Below are 12,731 nucleotides of genomic sequence, written 5' to 3' on the forward strand. Positions count from 1 at the left end.
CAAATGGTCATACAATTTCACCCCAACTAACACTAACCTGCAGCCTCGGACCGAGGAGCGTGAGAAAGAGCTGGACATCCATGCACAGTTCTTGCTGGTCAAGTTCAACCACATACAGAAGGCCATCCGAAGAGTAGCCGACAAGTTCCTTTCATATCTTGTAGACAGGTGGGTGAAACTCAGTGTGCTGACAAAACCAGCACTGTGCAACCAAACTCTGCAGTGCTCACAAACTTGAATAGATAAGGAGGCTGCAACCAACCTTATTTCTTCACACTTGGTTTGCTGCAGCTGCATGATTTTCTGTGTTTAGTTCGCTGAAAATAGACTAAAATGGTACCCGTGAAGATCCAGGTTAGAATTGATCTTCAGTAGCCCATGCTTGTTGTAAGAGGCGACTAAGGGGATCGGGTGGTCCTGCTTGCTGACTTGGTTGACATATGTCATGTAATCCCAATTGCATAGATTGATGCTCATGCTGTTGATCACTGGATTGTGTGGTCCAGACACTGTTATTTACATACTGCCATCATATAGCTGAAATATTGCTGAGTGTGGCGTAAAACTAAACTCACTCACTGAAAATGGTGGGTTTTAGTGATTGTTATGAACAATTTATAGGGATAGTGTCTCATGTGTAATTTGTGTGGCTGTTTGTCTATTTAGCCTGTGTGCATATTCCAAAGTTTAAATGCTATCTGTTGTTTTACATTGATAGGCCTGAGTCACTTGTAGAAAATGGACTCGTGGCTCACTGGGATTGACAGAAATGACCTGCGAATGTTGTTCATAATATTTATGATATTAAGTGATCATAACTCAGTTTAACCTTACAATAAGCGGCGCCTAGTGGTTAGGGTGTTAATTAATTACTCTGAAGACCTGGGTTCGATTCCCCACAATGTGTGAAGCCCACTTCTGGTGTCCCCCGCCATGATATTGCTGGAATATTACTAAATGTAACGTGAAACCCAACCCACTCACTAACTACTTCACCATAGACTTGCAGCAGTCATAGCTCTGGATTGCATAGTGGAACAGGGTACTGCATGGCTTTTAGGGACCGTTCATAATTATGGCTAGGGGGTGATGATGGTTTTATGGAGAGGCATGTACAATGTGAATGCCTCCCCTAAAATTTATGTACAAAGTAAGTGACCCCCCCTGTATGTCATGTACAAAATCAATGACCCCCCAACCCCATATTTTTAAGCATAGTTTTTAAATATTTGTATGTACAAAATTGCTGACCACCCCCCTAGAACATGTGTACAAAACTGATTACACCCCCCACACCTCCCTAGAACAAAATGGGTGACCCCCCTTAAAATCATCCTCACCTCCCCCTAGCCATAAATTATGAACGGTCCCTTAGATAGAATATATCCATTTCATTTCTTCCGTCTCAATGTTCTACGATTCTGGTCAGTGTGGAGTACATGTATAAAAGATACATCAGCTGAGATATAATTCAGTTTAGACATTCTGACCCTTAGGTAAAGTAAGAAGTATTTACAGGATAGTGATTTGGTGTCTGTACTCATGTTGTAAGGCAGAAGCTGTCAAGATTTGAGGTACAGTGTGAGGTTTCTTACAGGTTTCCACATCTGCTGTGGAGCGGGACGGTGTTGAGGACGATGCTGGACATCCTCCAGGTTCTTTCCAAGTCTCTTGAGATGGTTAGTATCGTTTTCAAATGGATATGTCTTCTGGTTCACTGACTTTGTTGAGTGTGTGTTCTTGTGCCACAACAGAGTCAACTGTTACTCATAATGTCAATCAATTTGCAACAAATACTGATGATGATATAACTTCAGAGACATTGTTACTGTGTGCTAAGTCCATCTTGGCTCTGATTCAGGATCCTCACCAAGATGCTCCTGAGATGCCCATCCCAAACACCAGGTACAAGCTGAGGGTGATGGACACCATGGTAGACAGAGAGGTATGTCATCAGGGGACAGAAGAAATAGAACTAGATTACTGTTCAAACTCTCTCACGTAACCAAGACAACCAATTCTCCTGGTTACCTGATTCAACTGACTTCAAGACATGTCACATGCAAACGCTCAAGGTGTTTAAAGCTAAATGGATCAAAGGTCATACGTGGAGAGTGACTTGTGCAGAATCACTCAACCTAACGTTTGAGATAGCTTCCTGGACGACAAATCTGCATGAACATTAAAACTGGAAAGAGTTTGAATAGTCACACGACAAGCAAAAATACAAATGCCACACACACTTTAGCTGCAGAGGTAAAAACATCATCCACTCAGATGCTCCAAATTTGGGAAACATTGCACGTTCTTGCTGCCTAATTGTGTAGATCGATGCTCATGATGTTGATCACTGGATTGTCTGGACTTGAGTATTAAAGCTGCCTTAAAGCTGGAATATTGCTGAGTGCAGCATTAAACAACAACAAACAAATAATCTTGGTAGAACTATCTACTACACCTGCTATGTCAGATTATAGTGGAAAACAGTGGCAATAACACGCCAGTGAATTTCAATAGAACTTCGATCTTAAGACTATTCCCCCACAAGGCATGAATGACAAGATTTAATCCTGGAGTCCCCTACACCTCTCTCTGTCTCATGTTGGGTTCAATATTTCAGACAACGGTGAAGGATTTCGCCGCCCGCAGTGCAGGAATCCTGCAGGAGTCGATGAAGTGGGCGCCCAACGCCACGCGGTCCCACCTGATAGAATACCTGCTACAGCAGGACAACTCCTCCGAGGGGCTGTTCCAGCACAGTGGTCTCGCCCTTGCCACAGAGAGCGTCCTCAACTATGCCGGCTACAACCAGAATGCTGCACCACTCGGGGTAGGTACTAGACGCAAGACATTGTAACGGTGGGGTTTGGTCAAACCTTGGTTTGGGGATTGAAAGGGTAAGGTTCATTCTGAACAGCAATTAAAAGTGAACCGTTTGCTATTCTTAAGATGATAAGGTGTCATTTGGAACAGAAACTAAAAATGAACCATTTTGTTTGTTCATGAAATGAAAAGGTGTCATTCGGAACAGAAATTAAAAATGAACCATTTGCTTGTTCATGAAATGATAAGGTGTCATTCGGAACAGAAATTAAAAGTGAACCATTTGCTTGTTCATGAAATGATAAGGTGTCATTCGGAACAGAAATTAAAAGTGAATTATTTGCTGGTTCATCTTTTATTATAAATGTTAAACAAGTTACTGGAAAAAGACAAAAATGATGTAAACTTCACAAAGGTCGATGTTTGTCATTTCCCTTTGGAAATTATTAAGGACTGTTTATGTCACTGACTGCCTTCCTTTGCTTTGAATGATAAGTGAAGCCCTGTTCTGCCAGTTTGGTTGAGTAAATAGAGTGTTTGCTTGTAGATCAGTAGGTCTGTGGTTCAACCCAGTGGTTCAATTCATGCCAAAAGACATGAATGGTACTTCTTTTTACCCTGCCTGGAACTTGGAATTAAAATGACAGAACAAAGTCTGGCCAGCTTGGAGTCAGTGTATTGTGTCTGAGTAGGGTATCCATGTTTAACTGTGACGTGGTATCTCAGTGGGCTAGCCTGCAGAACCAGGCTATTAGTCCAGACAAATACCATCTCACATGCACACTCACGTGCATGTTGCAGTATAAGTGCAATAGTCTAAAATTTGATGCAATGTTAAACCCTCATTCCTCTCACTTTCTACAGACAGCCACACTGGACCGGCGCCCGACTTGTGTAAACACCGACAGCTCCAACTTCATGGCTAACCTCAGTCTCAGAAGCAGATACCTCGGGGAGGTGAGTTACCTCCCTTGTCAAATGGATAATGTCAAGGACATCATGGAAATGATGATCTCTCGTTGCAACAATCACTGGATTGTCTGTTCTAGACTCAATTATCTACAGAGAGCCACCATATGGCTTAAAATTGTTAGGTGCAGCATTAAGCAACAATCTTTGTGATTGCGGCGTTAGAAACCTACCTGTGCTTGTTAGTCCAGGTGACTGAATATATCAGGTGAACTTGGTGATTTGGTTGTATGTCTTTGTAGCTTAGTGGCTTTGCTGCTCATAAGGTCATCATCCATGAAGATCCGGGTAAGAATTGGTCTTCAGCAACAAATGGTTTTCGTAAGAAGCAACTCACTGGATAGACTGGTCAGGCTGAATGACTTGGTTGACTTCATTGCATCCCCATTACATAGACTGATGCGTATAATGTCAATCACTGGATTGTCTAGTACAGACTCCTCAATTTATGGACTGCCATCATATAGCTGGAATATTGCTGAGTAAGATGTTATACAACAGACAACACACATAATGTCAATCCATTGATCCATCTGGAATATTTCTGAGTCTTTAGAACAAACTATGTATTTAGTGACCGGAGAGAGTGTATATCTTCAACAGGTGTCAGGGATGTTGAGCATCAGTGATAGTGAGGAGGAACTGGCTAAGACACTGTGCAAGAAACTGGAGGCAGCACTGGTGGATTCTAAGTCAGGTGAGTTGACAGATACAAGACGCTGTTAAAGACACTTTCAATGACACTGGCAAATTGAGGACCTCACACAACTGACAGATATTATCAAGATGTAATGTAACAGTAGTATCAAACTTGGTGTTATATCCAGGGAATTGGAACATTTGTTCTCCAAAAACTTAGCGGTGGTGGTATATCCAGTTTGGCATTACATCCAGGGAATTTATAATAGAGAGGAAATCCGTTCTGGCAACTCAAGGCAGTATAACCAGTTTGGCGGTATATCCAGGGGTTGTATATCCAGGTGTCAGTGTTCAGGAATGGTGTTTCAAAGAAACAGGACATTGGGTCCTGTAAGTTCAGATGTCTGTCTGACCCATTGAAAATTCACAGGATCCAAAGAATAAAATTAAACACACATTTCAGATTTAACATTTCTTATAATTGGCATTGAAATTATTAACAAACATAAGATTTATTAATAGCAAACAAATGTCACATGTCACATATAACAACTTCAGTCAAAGTCATTGTGAAATATACAGTCAGACACTGGGGTCGGTGGGTTGTAGACTTCTATCAGACCTTTGGCGAATCTGCCGGATTTGTCAGAGGGTCAGATGCTATTCGTGAACACTGCAGGTGTGACTGTATTTCTGACGAAATTTACCTGATCATCATTCTGTTTTCTTATGTTTCAGATGAGGCCTGCAAGCAGGCAATGCTTCGAATCTGTTCACTCCAGATTACCACAAAAAGTGAGTTTACTGGTAATGAGATAAGAAATGACATTCTAGGAATTGCATCACAGCAGAACATCATAAGATACTCAGTATGGTTATTAGATGTCATTCATGGAGTAAGTGCATGGAAATCATGATAAGTAATAATGATAGTTGGAACTCAACTACAAGGGTTTGATTGAAATTGTAAATCTGCAAGCAACGGAAAACTCCTAGCTCACAGTTTTATGTTTCCAACCAAAGGCAAAGTGTTAGCTAACTTGTGTACTGTTTAAATGCAAGAAAGTTTAGAAAGAATATAAAACATAGGGTTTGCAATAATGCAGTACTTGAGGTATAAAAGAAAGTTGATAACATCAGGGAATGGAAAGAACATGTGACCCATGCACGCAATTAAAATCGTGATATGTAAGATTGAACACCCTTTCATCACCTGCTCTGGTGACTCAGTGGGAAAACGGGGCAATACACAACAAAAAAGCAGACAAACAAAGCTATGTGTGGTTGTAAGTAACAACCGGGGCGGTGGGGTAGTCTAGTGGTTAAAGCGTTGGCTCGTCTCGCCGAAGACCCGGGTTCGATTCCCCACATGGGTACAATGTGTTAAGCCCATTTCTGGTGTCCCCTGCCGTGATATTGCTGGAATATTGCTAATAGCGGCGTAAAACCATACTCAGTCAGTCAGTCAGTCAGTCAGTCAGTGTAAGTAACAACCAGGATAAGTCTGTCATCCGTATCTGTACCGTACCGTCATGTTTGTTTCTGCCTCCAGACTTGAGTCGACATCTCCTCCACGCCCTGTGCTGGACACCAGTGCGTCACTTCAAAGAGAAGATAATGGAGATCAGTGTTGCATGCTGGGAGTGGTTGTTAGCTGCCAGGTCAAACCTTGCCATAGAGGTAAGGCTTTCTCTACATCCAGCATAGCAAGCAGGGGGTGGACTGGTTTAATGGCCATGGTTACCTATGCTGTTGAAAAGCTTTTACTTACAGAGTAACCGCTGACATACAATTGTCAATATCATGTGGGTTGGTTTCAGTAATAAGACAAGGGTACCGGCATGCCGGGAAGCTCCTAGGCCTAATAGGCATTTGGGGCAACCAGTGCTAAAATAGATACGGTAACATTAGTATACCAACATTGACAAGATCGCTCATGACTACATTGATAATATGGTCAAAACTACGTGATAGCATGTCGCCATACACTGATGGTGTTTCGTCTTTCCTCATGCTTTTGATCACTTGGTTGGTAAGTTTTGACTTGATTATTGACTGGCTGATATGATCCAACTTGAATATTGCTATCTTATGATATTCCACGTATTCCTTGACTTCTTGTGTGTCATTGTATAACAGATATGTTTAGATTTGATTATACAGATTAATCCCTGCAATAATTAAATCTTTGGTGTAAAGCACAATCAGCGATCTTTGTTGCATTAATGTTTCAAAAACACACAGTAGTGGCTCAAGTTGAATGTGTATGAGTGCAGCAGTCCCTCATATTTTTTGACAATATTTTGACATATTTCAGTTCCTGTGCGAGATGGCGGCAGCATGGCAGATGAGTATTGACCTGAAACTGGGGATATTTGAGGAGGACAAGCCCATCCCTGACCCCCTGGCACGACGAGAAGATGAGATTCTGTCTCCCAACCCACCCTATGTCATGCCTCACCAGATCTGGACAAAGGTGCATCACTGTTTCATTTATCAGCAAATACATGGTCAGCTAAGGAGATAAACATGCTGTGTGGTTAATTTAAATGTCAGTTACCTGTGGATTTAGCCATGCTAAATTCAGTTTGGAACTAAATTTTTGTTTACTATAAACTTGACTTGCTATAAATCTGAAAACATTAGTACCATGAAATTATTGAGTGGCTTTTAACATACTTCACTGCATCTTTAAAGTTTTGCAACAGCATCTGATCGAGGATTACATCAATGATGAAAACATCTCCAAGGGCCTTTCTGCCCATATTGACTCTGCCTAGTTTGATTGTTTTTTTGGCCTACTGATTGATTCCCTGGTTATCAGTTTCTTGCGGAGAGACTGGAGATTGCCAAGTACAGCAACGCCTCCCAAGTGGACATCTTCCTGACTCTGCTGAACAAGTCCCTCCCAGTCAGTGTAGGGAAGAAGCCGGGCATCATCTCCAGGCACACCGCAGCAATAGGACCCAGAGTCAGGTGAGTCTCATTACAGGTACATAAGTCACTTTGCAGACAGGTGAGTCTCTTTGCATTCAGGTGAGACTCAGGTGGGTCTTTTTACATTCAGGTTAACAGTTAGGTGTGTCACTTTACAATCAGGTGAGTCTCATTATTGGTTAGAGAATAACTTTACAGTAGGTGAGTCTTGTTAGTTAGGTGAGTCTCTTTACAATCAGGTGAGTCTCATTATTGGTTAGAGAAATAACTTTACAGTAGGTGAGTCTTGTTAGTTAGGTGAGTCTCTTTACAATCAGGTGAGTCTCATTATTGGTTAGAGAAATAACTTTACAGTAGGTGAGTCTTGTTAGTTAGGTGAGTCTCTTTACAATCAGGTGAGTCTCATTATTGGTTAGAGAAATAACTTTACAGTAGGTGAGTCTTGTTAGTTAGGTGAGTCTCTTTACAATCAGGTGAGTCTCATTATTGGTTAGAGAAATAACTTTACAGTAGGTGAGTCTTGTTCTTCTCTTTACAATCAGGTGAGTCTCATTATTGGTTAGAGAAATAACTTTACAGTAGGTGAGTCTTGTTAGGTGAGTCTCTTTACAATCAGGTGAGTCTCATTATTGGTTAGAGAAATAACTTTACAGTAGGTGAGTCTTGTTAGTTAGGTGAGTCTCTTTACAATCAGGTGAGTCTCATTACATTTTGGTCACTATGTGAGTACATTTACCCGCATACAATACAAAATGGTCTGGACGTCACAGTTATTACAGTAAGTAAACCAACATAAATATGATCCATTGTGTGTTTTACAATATATGGGGTGGTGGGGTAGCCTAGTGGTTAAGTAAACCCGGGTTCGACATAAATATAAGTCAATTTCTGGTCCATTATTGCTGAATATTTACAATATATGACAATAATCACTTTTGCCCTTCAGACTTCTGTCGATGGGTCTCTCACTTCTCCAAGGTGATCTACTCCCAAACACATCAGCCAAGAGTGTTCTCAGAGAACGCATCTACGCCTCAACTCTTGACTTCTTTTGGTGAGTCATATCTTTAAAATACTGTCTTAACATTACAGCATTTCATTGCTCATTTGGACTGTATTTAAACACGATGTAAGCTGGGTTGAAAAGTGTCGTACGCTGACATAATGTAGTTCTCAGATGTGTGTCTGTGCCTGTGTCTGTGTGCATATGTCTTGCACCTGTGAAGATCCTGGTTAGAATTGATCTTCAGTAACCCATGCTTATCGTAAGAGGCGACTAACGGGATTGGATGGTTAGGCTCGCTGACTTGGTTGACACATGTCATTGCATCCCAGTTGTGTAGTCCATTCATGCTGCATTCCAGACTCGATTGTCTACAGACCGCCGAGATATAGCTGGAATATTGCTGAGCATGGCGTAAAACAAATACAGTAAGGCATGAACATGAAATCATCACTGTCATGTTCAATGTGCATATACATAGGTGGTTGAGTCCCATCCAGGATTTGAACCCGCACCCGGATCCCATGGGAGTGGGGTTGCTAAGAAAGTGTAATCCCAAATATAACATATTTGTACATTTGAAAGTTTGTTAAAACCGTTGAAACTCGGGTGAATATGAAGTGTGCACCCCCCTTTCTCAAAAAGCTGTATCCGCCACTGATATATCCCTTATTGTTAACTATGGCACCAATTCTTTCAGGTAATTAGGGCTGTAGCCCTGTAGCCCTGTAGCCCTGTAGCCCTGTAGCCCTGTAGCCCTGTAACACAGGTTTTAATGGTGTTTCTGGTAAATAGATCAACATGTGTGATATCACTTTAAACATGATGAGGCATGGCCACAAATCTGCCCGTCCAAGTTCTCCTTTGGACAAATAGTTTTAGCTTAAAGTGGCAATGGCTTGTAAGAACTAATGTGAGAAAATGGGTGACATCGAGGATATGAGATTGGGGGATACACACAGATGTGTCATTATTTCTGCAAATTGAAAAGTCAGTGCGCAAATTTGCATGCCGATAAAGTTAAGTTGGCTCATTTTACTGCCCTCGTACGAGATGTCATCTTGAACAACACTTCAGTAATTACGATCTCGATCATATGCTATGACTTGTATCCTGAACAATAACAATAATCAGAGCTAATCATAAAATCCTGAGTTACCTACAGTCAAAGTCATACATTCCGATTGCTTCCTTGGAATGCTTGAGTGAGCATGATCGCATGACAGCATTTTCCTGGAATGTTATAAAAAAGAGATCATAAACTTGTTAAAATCGTGAAACATGTTGGCCATTGTTCAAATAGGTGTTGGCCCAATTTTGTGACTTTCTTTATTTGTTTGTTGATTTACGCAACACTCTTCTATATTCCAGCTATAAGACTGCGGTCTGTAAATAATCAACTTTGACAATCCAATGATTGACTCCATGAGCATCAATCAATGCAATTAGGATTCGATGACATGCATCCCACTTTTGTGGAGAAACAGATGCATCACTGCTTTTAGCAAACAATGTTTTGTTTTAGTTTTGAAACTTTTCCACCATTTCTTTTTTTGGACAGTGGCCCCATCATCTGCCCGTCACAGAAAGGGTCTGACCTGAGAGAGGACATCATCACCCTCATCAAGTTCTTCCAGCTGATTCACGCTGACAAGAAGTATCTCACCTCCAATGTCATGACCTTTGGATGTAAGTTCTGCTTGGTTAAGTAAACATTACATGCAGTAATCGAAATGAATGGAATACAGTTTTGCAAAACATTTTCAGGAATTCCCAACTTACTGATTATTTTAAGGCCAAGGTGGCCAGTTATCTTTGGCAACATTTACTCCGTACAGAGTTCTGTCCCTTAGTCATGCCAGGATCTGATAATTGTGTTTTAAATCCAAGATTTGGCTAACTTTTGAGGTTATTGCTTTGTCCTCATCATTCCCAAGCTTGAGGATTTCAATTATTGGTTTTCATCAATTTCATTCCACAATAAGCTGGCAACATGTTATAACTGACGTGCTTGTCAACTTGGCAGTAAATGCAACTCACTACTCCAGTAGTATCCATGAAGACATCATAGAGTGTATGTTGTTTGACCAGATGAGGAATCGGCCAGCACTGCCAACACTCTGACAATCAGCGGCATGGCCACGGACATGAGATCCCAGACCGGAAGCTGGATGAACACAATCAAGAGTGGATCCTCCACGTACTCCAAGAGATCTGCAAGTACGTATCATTACACTGTCACTGTAGATAGTTCAGAAACAGCTGATGAACAGGGGAAAAATTAAGCAACAAAAATATTAAAACATAAGATAACCCCAATCATATGCTCTATTTATCCAGTGCTCTGCAGAAAAGTAGACTGTTCCTTGCATGAGTGTACTATCGTGTCTCACACATGTATACATTCAGCCCTTTTTACATAAACTGATTCCTAGTAACATTTGTTGCATAACCTTTATGAATTTGAAAAGAATGTTTTTAAAGTTATCCATATGTACCAACAGCCATGTTGAGGTCCCTATTTTAATTCCCAAAACCCTTTTCCTGTAGCAGTGTTTTGAGACAGCTGGTGTACATAGTATCCCAGGGTTCCAGGTACTTGAATAAAAATTTGCAAAAAATATGATCAGTACCCAATTATTTTTTAGAATTTTCCGAACTAATATGCATGAAAATTTAAAAAAACAATTGTTGTATAAAATTGTTCTGTGAAATTAGTCATTGTATCGTTTGCAACTTGCCTACCTTACATATCTTATATTAACATATAAGAAAGTTTACATATTAGTTTAAGAATACCTGATAAACAAGACTGAATGAAGTACAAATATGTTCAAAAATTATCTGTTGCCCTGGAAACCCCTATAGAACAGTGCCCAGCACACAGAACCTATCCAGACCTCTGTTTCCCTAAATCCCTGTGTATAGTGACCATACCTTCTAGTGTATAGTCAGGGGTGGAAGTAACTTTAAAATTGCTAGTGTACTCCGGTACAGTGGCACATGTAAAATCACTTGCCCTGATCAATTTTTCCGCTATACCGGCCATTTTCTTGTTGATTTTTTAAAATAAACAACACAATTAACGTTGGAAAGTCAACTGGACACCGCTACAGTGTGATATACAAATTTTCTTGCCCGAAAGAAAAAAACACTGGACTCGGACGTCGGGCAATGGTTTTTTTCCACCCCTGATAGTATACCTTTTCCCTGGTGTTTGAACAACATTACAAAAGTAACTGTCACATCTCCCCAGGGAAGGGAGTTTTCTGAAGTAAAAAGCCAGTTATGCACTTGCAGAACTAGGCTGAAATGTTGGAGCTGTGTTTTGTCTTTAAGAATGAGTCTCTTGTTAGTCCAATCAAAATCATGCAATAAAATTAACATCAAGTTTTTAAACTGTGATGATAATTTCATTTGATTGGAAGATTTGCAAAGCATATTTACCATCTACAGAAAAACTTTTCACATTTTTAATCAAGGTGCTCAAAGTAAGGTGATGCACTTTGCAGGGTAAGACCTGTTTTATTAAAGTATTGATCTTGATTATCAATCAGAATGCTTTGACGGGACATCACCATTTTGTTTTAAGCAAATGCAAGTAATATTGGTGGAATAGGAGAGACATAAAAGGGTCATAACTTGTAATATTCAACTGATATATATAATCAGTTGCCTCCCTTGCCTCTGGAAGATGGTGACATCATGAACAGCCAGCGACATTTATTGGCATGTCATGCTATTGTCTTCATCACATAAACAAGCTAATAAGCTTGGAACAATGTTAATGTTTATCCAAAGCCTATCAATCAGCCCTTTCTTGCTGTAGGTCAGGATACGGGCTTAGGGTCTTGAGTTATTTTTGTATGAAATGTTCATGTTATATATGCATTTTAGAAATTGATTGCAGAAATATTTTCATGTCAAACATTCATTTTACTGGAGGAATTTTCAGACAAGAAAGATGGACTTATATCTTTGCCAAAATTGTTTCAAAGTTTCAGTTCATCTGTCAGAACAGCATATTGTCACCATGAACCTGGATACAAAAGATTTCATGAATTCTGTATTGCATAACTGAAATAGGTACTGTCCTGACTTTTGCGAATCAAATATTTATTTTAGAACTAGGAAAGTTAAAGGTGATTTATCCAATGAAAATTCCATCTATGGTGTTACTAACTCTGAATCTCACCTGTATACATTTCGATCTCTGTTCTTCTACAGGCCACAGCTGAATGAGTCAGTAATGAAGGATACGACCGTATGGATAACAACTTCTTATTTATTGCCGGAGCTGTTTCTGTGTAGATTCTTACACCATTATCACTTTAAGCTTAAGAAGTGTAAGAATCTACAC

At 40.2% G+C, this 12,731-nt stretch overlaps 1 protein-coding gene across 1 annotated transcript in view; it reads left to right on the top strand.

Moving 5' to 3' along the window:
• The window catches only part of LOC124267082 (phosphatidylinositol 4-kinase alpha-like), an 87,733-nt gene that overhangs the window by 41,065 nt on the left and 33,937 nt on the right, over positions 1-12,731 (top strand). The window contains 13 exon segments of the mRNA XM_046701918.1: positions 44-168; positions 1,598-1,679; positions 1,862-1,945; positions 2,621-2,830; positions 3,688-3,780; positions 4,396-4,489; positions 5,170-5,226; positions 5,984-6,111; positions 6,749-6,907; positions 7,256-7,407; positions 8,315-8,422; positions 9,933-10,060; positions 10,463-10,591. Coding sequence (XP_046557874.1) covers positions 44-168; positions 1,598-1,679; positions 1,862-1,945; positions 2,621-2,830; positions 3,688-3,780; positions 4,396-4,489; positions 5,170-5,226; positions 5,984-6,111; positions 6,749-6,907; positions 7,256-7,407; positions 8,315-8,422; positions 9,933-10,060; positions 10,463-10,591 — 1,549 coding nt within the window.

Source organism: Haliotis rubra, unplaced genomic scaffold (assembly GCF_003918875.1).
Source record: "Haliotis rubra isolate DU_JTF1 unplaced genomic scaffold, ASM391887v1 Scf1001, whole genome shotgun sequence".
Lineage (NCBI taxonomy): Eukaryota > Metazoa > Mollusca > Gastropoda > Lepetellida > Haliotidae > Haliotis > Haliotis rubra.